This window comes from Stomoxys calcitrans, chromosome 2 (assembly GCF_963082655.1).
Source record: "Stomoxys calcitrans chromosome 2, idStoCalc2.1, whole genome shotgun sequence".
NCBI classification, from domain to species: domain Eukaryota; kingdom Metazoa; phylum Arthropoda; class Insecta; order Diptera; family Muscidae; genus Stomoxys; species Stomoxys calcitrans.
Genome location: NC_081553.1, coordinates 130978087 through 130993462, shown reverse-complemented (window position 1 = coordinate 130993462; position 15376 = coordinate 130978087). Strand labels below are relative to the sequence as shown.

At 38.5% G+C, this 15376-nt stretch overlaps 2 protein-coding genes across 6 annotated transcripts in view; both read right to left on the bottom strand.

Annotated features, from left to right (window-relative positions):
* LOC106093483 (RYamide receptor) overlaps positions 1 to 15376 on the bottom strand; it is an 814074-nt gene that overhangs the window by 130012 nt on the left and 668686 nt on the right. The window lies entirely within an intron of this gene.
* LOC106093301 (uncharacterized) lies at positions 8626 to 10641 on the bottom strand. Its single transcript, XM_013260351.2, has 2 exons — positions 10045 to 10641; positions 8626 to 9979 (listed from the first exon to the last, which is right to left on the bottom strand). The coding sequence occupies exons 1-2, from the start codon at positions 10340 to 10342 to the stop codon at positions 9390 to 9392; spliced, it is 888 nt and encodes a 295-aa protein (XP_013115805.2). The 5' UTR covers positions 10343 to 10641; the 3' UTR covers positions 8626 to 9389.

The following is a 15376-nucleotide window of genomic DNA, read 5'->3' as shown; positions in this document are numbered from 1 at the left end:
GTAAATGGTCCACCCCCCTGGAAACGTGGTGTCACATTTGGAGGTCAGATTCGTATTCTACTCGCAAATACCTTTCATTTGAGTCCCATATTGCCATGATCGGTAAATATGTCCGATTTAGGTGTGTTTTGGGGGTTGGGTGGTGTTGTGGGGGTAGGGTGGCCCCATAGACACTTTTCCCAAATATTTATATCAGATTTGTACTTTACTCCCAAAAACCTTTCATTTGAGCCCCATGTGGCTATGGTCGTAAATTTATCCCCTTTGGGGGAGGTTTTTGCGGAGAGGCGGACCCCGTAACACTTGGTCTCATATTTGGATATCAGATTCGTATTCTACACTCAAATACCTTTAATTTAAGCTCCATATTCCCATGATCAGTAAATAAGTCCTGTTTGGGGAGTGTTTTGGGGAAGGTGTGGACCCCCAGAAACGTGGTCCCACATTTGGGTATCAGATTCGTATTCTACTCGCAAATACCTTTCATTTGAGTCCCATATTGCCATGGTCGGTAAATATGTCCGATTTAGAGGTGTTTTTTGGGTTGGGGTGGTCCCCCTAGCACTTGGTTCGACAAATAGATATCAGATACGTTTTCTTATCCTAAATACCTTTCATTTGAGTCCCATATTGTCGTGATTGGTCTAAATATATGTTTGGTAATTTTTTGGGTTGGGGCGGCCCCCCTAGGTACCCCATCCTAAATTTGGATACCAAATTTTTATTTTTAGGGTACTATATGAGAACACACAAAATTTCGCTTAAATCGCACCAACCATCTCCGAGATCTGGCGTTTCTAAAAATTTCTGTAAAGGGGTGGGTCCGCCCCCCCTTCAGATATCAAAAATTGTAGTACCCTATTTTCACCACGGGATCATTATGCACCATCTGTGAAAATTTTAAGAAAATCGGTTAAGCAGTTTCTGAGTCTATAAGGAACACACAAACATACAAACAAACAAACAAACCTACAAACAAACACAAATTGATTTTTATAATAAGATTGAAATAGTCCAAAGATTTCAACAAAAATTTTAAGATGTTTTTTAGCGTATTACCTTATTTTTTGTAACGCAAATGAAGTTATTTACCTGTTGAAGAATAAAAAAAAAATTATTAACTTTATTTAAAAATAAGTTGATTAAAATAATTTGAATAACTAGGGTTCGGAATTCTATGCAAATTCATATTCGTTGCCGCTTGTCTCCATACAAAGGCAATGATATATCTATACGAATTGAAAGCAGTAGATTAAAATTTGATTGATTTGCTTGCGCATATTTTTGCATATTTCACTTTAAATGCATATAAAGGGTGATTTTTTTGAGGTTAGGATTTTCATGCATTAGTATTTGACAAATCACGTGGGATTTCAGACATGGTGTCAAAGAGAAAGATGCTCAGTATGCTTTCACATTTCATCATGAATAGACTTACTAACGAGCAACGCTTGCAAATCATTGAATTTTATTACCAAAATCAGTGTTCGGTTCGAAATGTGTTCATTCACCGTAACGTTGCGTCCAACAGCATCTTTGAAAAAATACGGTCCAATGATTCCACCAGCGTACAAACCACACCAAACAGTGCATTTTTCGGGATGCATGGGCAGTTCTTGAACGGCTTCTGGTTGCTCTTCACTCCAAATGCGGCAATTTTGCTTATTTACGTAGCCATTCAACCAGAAATGAGCCTCATCGCTGAACAAAATTTGTCAAAATTTGAACACATTTCGAACCGAACACTGATTTTGTTAATAAAATTCAATGATTTGCAAGCGTTGCTCGTTAGTAAGTCTATTCATGATGAAATGTCAAAGCATACTGAGCATCTTTCTCTTTGACACCATGTCTGAAATCCCACGTGATCTGTCAAATACTAATGCATGAAAATCCTAACCTCAAAAAAATCACCCTTTATTTGCATATACGCCCAAATTGTTCATATTTAGGCCGAACATTTTTTCAATATATTTTTCATAAAAGATTGAGCTTAATAACGTTTGGCAGATTATGTATGACAAAGGATAGATGGATGTGATTTGATTATTCAATGATAATGACTGCATTAAGACTAGGCTTAACCTATCACCGTCATTTTTGCAGCAATTATTTTGTACTAACACACGACGATGCATTCCGTGTGTAGCTCACGGTATGCATATGTATATGGCAACTATATTCATATATGAACCGTCTGCATCATATTCAGGGAGGATTTGTAGGGGTTAGGAGCTAAGCCCTAAATATTGGATTGCCCAAAAGTAATGATATTGTGAAATTCGTCAAGGAAAGCGTTGTACAAAATTTTAGGAAGATCGGTCAATAAATGCGCTTGCAGTGGGTCTAGGAGTAAATATCGTGCGATATATATATCTGAACAGATTTCTATGAGATTCACCAGTAATATCGAGAATCAACAAATGACCATTTTACTGCTCTATTTCTGGAAATCGGGCGAACATATATATGGGAGATATATCCAAATCAGCACCGACTTTTATCAAATTCACCAGTAATATTGGCAGTCAGAAGAAAATCCTTCTCAACAAATTTCAAGAGAATCGGTCATCAAAAGACCATTTTACTGCTGTATTACTGGAAATCGGACGAACATATATGTGGGAGCTATATCCAAATCTGAACCGATTTCTATAAAATTTACCAGTAACATCAAGAGTCATAAGAAAGTTATTCCTGCCAAATTTCGAGAGAGTTGGTTAATAAATACAATACATGGAACGGTCTATATGGGGGCTATATTAAAATATGGGCCGACGAAGCACGTTTTCGAACTTATGCCTATGGACAAAAAATAATCTGTACAAAGTTTACGTTCAATATCTTTATTCTTAAAGACTGTAGCGTATTTTCAAAAGATCTGAGATTTGTTACGCTTTTAGGCTTTATATTGATGATGGTCTTATATTTGATGTGCATGTTTGAAGAATAACGTCTAAGATGGCTAAATTAATAAGGAAATTGTATAGCACGGGTGTTGCTCTTCCTACTGAGGTGAGAATGGTAGTTGGTATGCCTCTATTATTAGGTAGTTGGTTTATCTTTATAATCCTGTCATCATTTATTAGAATTATTTGGTATGTCTTTGGTTTGCCGTGGACTGATCATGACAATTCGTACGTTATTCAACTTTTGGGTTGTTCTTTCCAAATCCTAAAAGATCTTAGAGTTCTCTTTTATGTTGTTGGGGTATAGTTGACCTTTTTATACCCACCACCATAAGGTGGGGCTATCCTAATCTAGTCATTCCGTTTGTAATACCTCGAAATATTCGTATAAGGCCCCATCAAGTATATATATTCTTGATCGTCTCGACATTCTGAGTCGATCCGTCCATGTCTGTCCGTCCGTCTGTCGAAATCACGATAGCGGTCGAACGCGTAAAGCTAGCCGTTTGAAATTTTGCAAAGATATTTAATATTGATGTAGGTCGTTGGGGATTGCGTTTCAGATATAGCTAACACATAAACCGATCTCTCAATTTGAATCCTTGTAGTGTTCTGTTACGTTCTTCCAACAACTGTGCTTTGTACGGTCCAAATCGGTATATAACCTGCTATAGCCCTCGATCTTCCGATTTGACTTCTTGAGCCCTTATAAGCCGCAATTTTTGTCCGATTTAGCTGAAATTTTGCACGGAGTGTTCTGTTACGACTTCCAACAACTGTGCCGAATACGCTGCAAATGGGTCTATGAGCTGATATAGCTCCCATATAAACCGATCTCCCGATCAGAATACTTAAGCACTTAAAAACCGCAATGTTTTTTTCGATTTAGTTGAAATTTTGCACGGAGTGTTCTGTTACGACTTCCAACAACTGTGCCAAGTACGGTCGAAATCGATGTATAATCTCATATATATCCCATATAAACCGATCTCCCGATTTAACTTCTTGAGCCCTTGCAAGCCGCAATATTTGTCCGATTTGGGTGAAATTTTGCACGGAGTGTTCTGTTACGACTTCCAACAACTGTGCCAAATACGGTCCAAATTAGTTCACAAACTGATATAACTCCCATCAGGTACGTAGTCGTGGGGCCCTCGGGCCTGAGCCCCCCTAAAATGATTTTGTCTATAGAAAAAAAAAAATATAATTAAATTTATTCTAAACACAAAATTTCACTAACATTTTTTAAGACATAATTTTGATCAGACCAGGGTCACCTTAAAATTATTTCTCTGAAGTACAAAATTTTAATGAAAATTTTTCTAAACACTGAATAAATTTTCACTCAATGAATTTTCTCTAAAGGCATAATTTCAGCGTAACATTTTTATACCCTCCACCATAGGATGGAGGTATACTAATTTCGTCATTCTGTTTGTAACACCTCGAAATATGGCTCGAATAATGGCTGAAATTTTGCATAAGGCGTTTTGTTACGACTTCCAACAACAACGCTTAGTATGGTTCAAATCGGTCCATAATCTGATATAGCTTCCATAAAAACCGATCTAGAATATTGACCTCTTGAGTCACTAGAGATCACAATTCTTATCCGATTTGGCTGAAATTTTGCAAGAAGTGTTTTGTTATGACTTCCGTCAACTGTGCCATATATGGTATTAATTGGTCCATAATCTGATACAGCTGCCATATAAACAGATCTGAATTTTACTTCTTGAAACTCTAGAGGACGCAATTATTATCTGATTTAACTGAAATTTTGTACAACGACTTCTCTCATAACCTTCAACATGCGTGTCAATTATGGTCTAAATCAGTCTATAGCATGGTATAGCTCTCATATAAACCGATCTCCCTATTTTACTTCTTGAGACCCTAAAGGGCGGATTTTTTATTCGAATTGGCTGAAATTTTACACAACGACTTCTGCTACGGTCTTCAACATTCAGTTCAATTATGGTCCGAATCGGATGATAACTTGATATTATATTGTAGCTTCAATATCAAAGCACTTTTATCATATCTTTGCCTAAAAAGTAAAAAGGCGTTAAAGTCGACCGGGCCGAACTTTGAATACAAATCTGGACCGGGCGCAATTCTCACCCGATTTAGCAGAAATTTTATACAACGTCTTCTCCCATTACCTTCAACATACGTGTTGAATATGGTCTGAATCAATCTATAGCTGGATACAGCTCTCATATAAACCGATCTCCCGATTTTGCTTCCTGAGCCCCTACAAGGCGCAATTCTTATCCTAACGGACTGAAATATTACACAATGACTTCTACAATGTTCAGTATTAAATTCAATTATGGTCCGAATCGGACTATAACTTGATATAGTTCCAATAGTATAACAGTCCTTATTCATTATTCTTTGTTTGCCTAAAAAGAGAAACTGCGCAAAGACCTCGACAAATGCGATCCATGGTGGAGGGTATATAAGATTCGGGCCGGCCGTACTTAGGACGCTCTTTTTTGTTACTTCTCATTTTCGTTATAATTTTATGTGATGGAAAACTATCGAAAATATCGAATGTTGCGATTATCGATAGTTTGCCAGCTCTATGCCAAGGTGTTATTAGTTGACAAGAAGTGTTACCAATTCAAATATCTTCGTCATTCCGTTTGAAACACATCGAAATATTGGCCTGATAACCCATGAAACATTGATTTAGCCTGCCCGTTCGTTCGTCTGTCGAAATCACTCTAACTTGCGATATAGTAAAGCTAGGCGCTTGACATTTTGCAAAAATGCTTCCTATTACTATAGATTGGTTGGAATTGTAAATGGGCCATAGTATCAAGTATGACCACAATCGGTCCAAAACCTGATATAGCTCCCATATAAATCGCAATAAAATTACATACAGAGAATCCTCCCATTATATGTTTTACCACCAACATTTATTTTTATAAATTGTGTAGGTTGCGTTGTGTTGTCACAAAAAAAAAAATGTGGATGAGCTGGATATTTACTATAAAGATATAAGATAATAAGGATTCGCACGAAATTTGGCATGAAGTGTTTTAGTACTCATCTGGAAGCCTTTGCCAAATTTCATCAAAATTGGTTCCAAAGTTGTAGTTTCTATAGGTTGAAAACTACAATGGGAACTTCATCTAAATCTGAACCGATTTTGATAAAATTTGGCAGAGGCTTTCAGATGGGAAATACAACATTCCATACCAAATTTCATGCAAATCCGTTAAAAATTTTAGTAATTAGGCCTTTATAAGTGTACATCGGGCGAATTTTAAATATGGGAACTATATCTAAACCTGAACCAATTTTACCAAAATTGATGGCGTTTGTCCTTGAACTAAATAAGTGATATATGCAAATGTTCGTGATGATTGCATAACAAATGCGATCTCCACCTTAGTTACAAAATAACGACAGGCGGACTACTAGCACAGAACGGAAATGGCTACGGCGAATCAGCAGTAATTCACATCTTTCCACATCCACAGTATTGGTGCAGGGTACAGTTGACATAAATGGGTACTTAGTTTAAAAATTGCATGCCAGGATCTAAAATACACAACTCGATTCCTTAAATAAGCAATTGTTTATCACTACATCTAACATTGGACGTCGTGACGGCACGTGTTATCGTTAACCGATCACCATAATATTTCGTATCTGTATACCCTCCTCCATAGTATGGGGGTATACTAATTTCGTCATTCTGTTTGTTACACCTCGAAATATACGTCTGAAACCCCATAAAGTATATATAGTATTGATCGTCATGTCATTTTAAGTCGATCTAGCCATGTCCGTCCGTCTGTCTGTCGAAAGCGAAGGTGTATAGCTAGCCGCTTAATATTTGATATATACAAACCGATCTTGAGTCTTGACTTCTTGAGCCTCTAGAGGGCAGAGGGTGCATTTCTCATCCGATTTGACTGACATTTTGCACGTGGTGTTTTGGTATCACTTCCAACAAAATCTTAAGCCTCTATAGGGCGCAATTCTCCTCCGATTTGGCAGAAATTTTATGCAACGGCTTCTCTCATGACCTTCAACATTCGTGTCTAATATGGTCTCAATCGATCAATAGCTTGATACAGCTCCCATATAAACTTATCTCCCGATTTTCCTTCTTGAGTCCCTACAAGGCGCAATTCTTATCCGAATGAACTAAAATATTACACAATGACTTCTACAATGTTCATGGTGGAGGGTATATAAGATTCGGCCCAGCCGAACTTAGCACGCTCTTACTTGTTCTTATTGGGATTAAAACAAAAAAATGCGTTTCAATACAAATTTACTTTTTTTTTGGACACTCAAATGCTCATAGCAAAATCAACTATTTCGCATTACTTTGAATTCGTTGTTTCATTTAGATTGCAAAACTAGCCATACTAAAAGCTCTTTAACATGTGAATCACACCGAAATAGAATTTTACAGGTAATTTCCATTTCCAGTTTGCGCTTCCTTAATCATTAAAACCTTGGAGTTTGTAGCGTAATAAATATTAAGGGTGATTTTTTAGCTATTATCTTTTTGGCAACACTGGTTTAAACAGCTCACGCACGTTTCGTTTTTTGTTTCACTGTCAAACATCTTCAGTTCGGTCTATAATTTAACCATGAATCGCCAAACCAACAACGCTTGCAAATTATTGAAGTATATTATCAAAATGCGTGCTCTGTTAAGAAAGTTCATCGCTCGCTTCTTGTATTCAGCGACGAAGCTAATTTTTGACTCAGTGGATACGTATATAAGCAGAATTGTCGATTTTAAAGTGAAGATCAGCCAGAAGCATTGTAAGAGCTACCAATGCATCCAGAAAAGTCACAGTTTGGAGGGGTTTATGGGATGGTGGCATCATTGGACAGTACTTCTTCAAATATGATGCGAGACGTAACGTATCTGTGAATGGTGAGTGCTACCGTGCGATGATATCCAAAAATTTTTTGTCCAAAATGCAACAGCTTGACTTGAATGATATGTGGTTTCAAAAGACGTTGCCACATGCCACACAGCTGGTGTAACAATGGACCTATTGAGAGACAAGTTCGGTGAACATTTTATTTCAGGGGACCGGTCAATTGGCCGCCTAGATCGTTCTATTTTTTGTGGGGCTATGTTAAAACTCATGCCTATACAGACAAACCCGCTTCAATTGACGCATTGAAGCATTTATTCGTGTGATACCGACCGAAACGTTGGAAAGAGACTAAGCGGATGGACCATTTGAGGCCTTTTTACAGCTGAGTCCGAACGGCGTGCTGCAGTGCGATACCTCTTTGGAGAGAAGTTTTACATGGCATAGTACCTCAGAAATGTTGCCAGCATTAGGAGGGGAAAACCACCGCCGAAAATTTTTCTGATGGTCTCGCCAGAATACTAACCCAGGCGTTCAGAGTCATGGGCGGACATGCTAACCTCCGCGCTACGGTGGCCTCCTCAACTGTCTCAAATATCAGAGTAAAATATCTACAAATTTAACAAAATAAAACATTTGGGTATTTTAAAACTTCGGCTTCACTAAATGTCAATTTGTGCATCCAGCATCAATGCATGATGGTAATTGATGGCAACATGGCATACTATGAAGACTTGTGTGAATATGCTTTAATGAGGGCAAAAAACTATGATAATTACCCCTAACGCTCGAACACTCATAAATAAGTAAAAAACAGTTTTTTATTTTCAAATTTTGTCACCGTTGTTTTTATTTTGCATAATAAAAGTACTTAACAAATTAATACAATTATTAAATAAACAATTTTAACATAACACATCCATCCAGGAAATTCATTTAAACCAAAACAAAATAATAAAATTAAAAGAAAAACAAAAAAAAATAGTTTCCATTAAAAAAAAAAAAAACTTAGAGAGACTCTTCAAAGTGGATGTACTTAGGCTAACAACAAGAGTTGCATTCACAGCAACTGAGAATAGAACACAAATGACAGTAGAGGACATTGAGAGAGAGAGAGAGAAAGAGTGAGGGATAACAGTTAAGACAGAACAGAGATAGTTACAGATAGAGAAGTAGGCAGGATATAGAAAAATGGCTTATATACAATAGATGAGTATTTATTTTGATGCGAAGGATAACCACAGATTGTCGTGTGTGTGTGTTTGTGTGAGCATGCGCACAAGGTCAGCTTCAAAAATTCGTTTCGCACCTTCTCAGGCTTATTAGAATCAGTCCACGGAGTCCCAGATCTCTTTGGCAAAATGTGGACAAGTAATTTTATGATAATAATCGCAAATAATTTCAGTTTTAGGTTAAAAGTCACAGCATTTCTTGTTAATTTTAGTTTCTTTCGTATAATTTTGCTAGTCTTGTCTGATGTTGGTATGTTCTGAAAGTGAAATTTTGTTGGTCTAGGGACTAGTAGCCAGTAGCGTCGATGCGCTGTTGCGCCTTCCGAACAAGTGGTCAGATGAGTGGTAGTTTTATAGCCGCAATGCTTAGCCTCTGAAACAATTTAATAGGGACCTGATTTGCCAGGAGGACCGTAGTTGGTGGAGGGAGCACCACCACCACCGACGCCGCCAGAGCCACCACCCAAATCGTAGCCGCCACTGCCACCACCAATGCCTCCACCAATACCGCCTCCAATACCACCTCCAATGCCAGAACCACCACTGCCAGAGTCGTAGCCGCCAGCGCCTCCACCTCCACCACCACCACCCTCCTTTTGGGTCTTGTATTTGATAAAGTAGACCTCGGGCTTGGAGGGCTGAGTGGGTGCAGGTGTGGGAATGACAATATCTTGCTGGTCGTCGGGCTTCTTGACCAACACATAGACCAAAGTCTTTTCTTCGTTTTGTGGTTGCACTGGAATGACGGGAGCTTGGTAAGAGGGTGGAGATGGAGCCTTGATGAAAATGATCTTATAGTGTTTCTGGGCTTGGGCAATGGGAATATTGGGACGAGGGCGAGATTCCTCAGGCTCTGGTGGGGGAACATGCACATAAATGTGTTTCTGAACCAAAGTAGTGCCACCACCGCCGCCGCCGCCCCCTCCACCGAAACCTCCAATGGAACCGCCTCCACCAAACCCGCCACCTGATCCTAGAACAGAGACGTTAAGCTACTGACACAATTCTGTATAATATTTGAAAGCTTCACAAACTTACCTCCACCAAATCCACCACCAAAACCACCGCTTCCACCGGAGCCACCAGCAAAGCCTCCGGAACCACCACTAAATCCTCCGGAACCACCGCCACCAAAGCCTCCACCACCAAAACCGCCTCCTCCAAAGCCACCACCACCACCGGAGCTGCCACCGAAGCCTCCGCCGCCACCGGAGCTACCACCGAAGCCGCCACCACCGCCACTACCACCACCTCCACCTGGTCTGTTGTAAGCATATCCCGCTTCGGGTCTGGCGGCAGCCAAGGCCAAGCACGACATTAAAATAAATGCTTTCATTTCAAGCTTATTGGAAGGTCAAGCGTTCGAAACTAAATTAGACTGTTGCACTTAATTCCACACTGTAGATTTTCTTCTTGTTTGTTTGTGTATCCTCTTACACCGATGCCACAGACCCAATGTAATGGCCGAGTAATCCTTTTAGTCTGTTGTTGTCGTCGTTGTCTGTGCCAAACTCACTCACTCTCCAAACAAATTCGGAAGAATGGTTGGATGATTGTGATATAAGCAAAATAGATAGGGGGTTGGAAAAGATGGAAAGTTCTGATTCGCGTCTTTAGGTTGCGATGATCGTTGTGTATTAAACTAAATCAAATGGTTTACTGACGACCTGCGTCGACCGTCTCATCCATTTATACGGCAACGAAGGAAACTGCGACCGAGTGGACGAACTCCATCAGACAACGGTAGCGAAAATTCGCATGCAATGGCTTGCATACAAATGCCAAAAACAGCTGTTGCTTGGAGTTGGCTGGTCGTAGCAGTCAACGTCGCAGCTGTGACTTCATCTCTCCGGCTGGCCATTTACCAGTGCTCGGTCGTGTGTGTTGGCTGGGAGAAGAAAAAAGTTTACATGAGACAAAAGACCCCACGGAGCAGGAGTTGAAGTGTTTGGGAGGCGAAAACAAATGAAAATAATTGCAGAGGCTTAGTTCAGCTTCATATCATCTTCATTGTCTGTGCAAAACCAAAAACAGTAGGGTTTGAAGATTACAACAACGTTGTCGTTGTTGCAGTCTTTATTGGAGTTGAAACGTTGTTGCCGTGGCCATAGGCTGGCTGCGACAGCTATTTTTCCCGGTTACCTACGGCAACCATCATCTCTAGGTACCTAACGATTTTTTTTTGTTTTAGCTATTTTGGTTGGCTCCGTTTTTGGTATTTGATAGGGTGGGGGATTATGTTCGTGGGTTAACAAAGTGAGCCTCTTTGGAAAGATCTACCTCGAGGTTGAAAGCCTAAACACACACACATACAAATCCACTATTTTGCATATTCAGGTAATAAATATCATTGGGGATAATATAATAGAGGGTTATCACATAAGACTTATACTTGTATATAATACATATAAAGGCGTGGTTCTTTGGCAATGAATATGGACTTAAATTATGTAATGCATCGAGCAATGGTAGACTACATTATATTTATATTTTATCTGAATCCCATATGATCTTTATTGGTCTACGTATTTAAGTTTGGATAAAGGTGTACTCCATTCTTAAAATACTTAATTTCAGCCCGATATTCTCATGATGTCTGATTTAGTGTGCCATGGATTGAATTTCTCAAATTTTTGCATGTTTTATTTTTGCTTTCCATAGTTGGTCAAGAAGTCAAATCGAGAAATAGGTTGGGTTAGGATGATGCCAAGAACTTATCGTCTAGCCGTTGGCCACATTAAGGCCCATTGTGATTCCTCATCTTACCTCTTCTCCTTTCGATGAATTCACTTCACAATGTAAACCGCCCTTTAACGTACTCTGTGAAACCACCCAGATGAAAAAGCAAAAGCCTTGATCCTGCACGGATTTACGCCTCTTCTTGACTAAAGCAGGGTATTGACAAGAAAGTGAAAGCTGTCCTCCGAGGCATCGATTTTATGAGACCACCGACAGATTCCATCATTTCTAATGCCAATACGAGACATATGTTTACATAACTTATTATGTCCCGTTGTCAATAACCATACTCAGATGTGCTTTTCCATTGACAACAAACTTTCTATGTTCGATTACGAGCGTTCGTCTCACAGAAGCTTTGTTTGTTCACTTCCGACTGTTGAATCCCAGCGATAGAACCATGTATCCTTATAACGCTCCTTAATTCCATGGAAAGCAGGCTTGCACCCGATATCACAAGCATGTAGGCCTTCTCATTTCCTATGATATCCTTATGTTCGCGAACCCAGCATAAAGCCAGATTATGATTCCTCTGAAGACAATTTAACACCTCTCAACAGCGAACCAACTAAAGCATTCAATGATGCTGGACTATCGCTGTAAATACAGATGTTAGATCGATCAATACCTTCGGATAGCACAATCTCACAAATACCTCTGCCTGGAAAATGCTGCAGTCATCACGCATTCGCAAAGAGGCATTGATGCCAAGTTCACCGCAATATATGTCACAACCGGTCCCGTTCTCTATCTTAGATCCATCTGTACAAGAAGTACATTCTGGAGATTAGTTTAAAATTTACAGTAGAAATCATTGTGGAAATCGATAAAGAATTGCGCCCTCTGGGGGCTTAAGAAGCACATTATGGGACCATTATTAGGTTATAGACTGTTTGAGACCATGCTTGGCACGAATATTGGAGATCATGGCACAAATGTTGGAGATCCGAGACGACCTACATCGAAAAGCAATTTATGTGCAAATTTTAAAATAGCTAGCTGCACCCGTTAGACTGCTATAAAGATTTCCACAGTTGGATGGATAGACGGAAGGACATGGCTACATCGACTCGGAATGTAAAGATGATCAAGAATATATATATACTTTATAGGGTTGTAGATCAATGTTTCAAGCTGTGGAATGACTAGATTAGTTACCCCCATCCCATAGTGGAGGGTATACAAAATTGTAAACCAGTGTTTTATTCAATGTCTATTAAAGGCCTGCAAATGTCATATTTTTCTCTTTTTATGTCATCTGTCGAAAACAAAGTTTTGTTAGGAAAATCACTAAAGCGGCGCTTAGAATTAACAAATTTTTAGAAAAACTTGGGATTCGATTTTATGTCCGTTTTCATTTTGTTCAAGTTATTGCGATAAGTCAGCTTGTTCTTCATATTATACCTTGATCTTGCTAATGAATAGTTTGAGAAATTGAGTGTAGTTCCCGATTTGTAAATATCTTATTCAGTTTATTCTTTATATTTTTCAGTTTCTTTTTTTACAAGGTATTCCAGAATTATCACCTTCAATATTTCAAGAGACTGATTTAGAAAAGCAGTAGTTTAGAATAAAAAAAAATGTATGTATTTTCATCAACATTATCAGATATTAAACTATTATGCGAATTAGTGGCTGAAAAGGGATCTGAGTTTCAGCGAAGCAATATTCTTTTCTAGGGGAGGGACATTTAGGAGGAACTTTTTCTGGGAAAGAAATAGTAATATTTATGGACATGAGAACGCTCCTTTGGATAAGTGACTGGATTGGAAGATGATAGAGAAATGTCGAATGTATGGTTGACAAATATTAGATCGAGTAATTTACCAAATTTGTTATATACATTTTTGATCTGAAAAAGCCCGAAGTCAAAAAAGAAATAAGGAAATCGTTAGAAATACCACCAGTAGAAACTGTTATTACTGTTAGAATTTGGTGAACGGATCCAAGAAATTTACGGTATGTTCATTTCACCTAAGATAATCAAAGTTTCAGTTGAAGAGGATTTTTTTAAAAGCAGATGTAATAGCTTTAACGTGTTTCGAGTAAGTATCAATGTTGGATGAAGGTGGGATGTAAGAACAAGAGACAAATAATGATACATTCTAACAACCACAAATTTAATGCCAGATATGTATGGAATTATTATCTACTCAGAGGGTAATTTGTCGGTAACTCATCATCGGGCTTATACAACGTAAAAATATTAAATATCATAGAGCCTAACTCCGTGCCGATAACCGTGCAAGGTCAACTATAGAGATGTTATTATCGACAGAAGTTTATAGTTTTTTGGAACATTCAAGGCATGTGGCAAAATAGCAATATCGGGGAATATCGATACAGATATATTCTTTAATAAGTGTTTTAGGCAACCAAAAACATGGATTTACTACAGTGTAAAAAATATCGTCAGGAACAATAATTTTATATGATGCTTTGCATCGTTTGTCCCGGTATTTAAATTTAAAGCTATTTAAATCAACTTCTGCATTTATTATACCCTCCACCATAGGAATGGGGGCATACTAATTTCGTTATTCCGTCTAAGGCCCAATAAAGTATGTGTATACTTGATCGTCATGACATTTTAAGTCGATCTAGACATGTCCGTTTTTCCGTCTGTCGAAAGCACGCTTACCTTAGAAAGAGTAAAGCGATACGCTTGACATTTTCCGCAAATAAATCTTATTAATGTAGGTCCGTTGGGATCGTAAATGGGCCAAATCGGTCCATGTTTTGATAAAGCTGCCATATAAACCGATCTTGGGTCTTGACTTATTGAGCTTCTAGAGGGCGCAATTATTATCCAATTTGGATGAAATTTTATGTAAGGTGTTTTGTTATGACCTCCAACAACTGACGTGTTTCGTTATGACTTTCAACAACTGTGCTAAATATGGTGGAAATCGGTCCATAACCTGATATAGTCGTCATATAAACCGATCTGGGGTCTTGACTTCTTGCGCCTCTAGAGGGCGTAATTATTATCCAATTTGGCTAAAATTTTGTACAATGGCTTCTAATATGACCTTCAACATATGTGTCAAATATGGTTCGAATCGGTATATAGCCTGATACAGCTCCCATATAAACCGATTTCAATATTTGACTTCTTGAGCCACTGGAGGGCGCAATTCTTATCGGATTTGGCTGAAATTTGGCATGAAGGGTTGCGTTGTGACTTCCAACAACTGTGCTAAGTATGGTTCAAATAGGTGCGTAACCTGACAAAGCTGTCATATAAACCGATCTGGGATCTTGACTTCTTGAGCCTCTAGAGGGCGCAATTATTATCCGATATGGTTGACATTTTGTACAACGATTTCTCCCATGACCTTCAACATACATTGCAAATATAGTCTGATAAACCCATATAAACCGGTCTCCTTATATTACTTTTTGAGCCCCTAAAGAGCGCAATTCTTATTCGAATTGGCTGAAATTTTACACAATGACTTCTACTATGGTCTACAACATTCTATTCAGTTTATGGTCCGAATCGGACCATAAATTGATATAGCTTCAATAGCATAGTAATTTTTAGTTTGTAAATACAGAATACGAAAGTTTTTTACATTTCCGCGACGAGTTAACAGGAGACTCAACAATTTTTTTCAAACGGGACGCA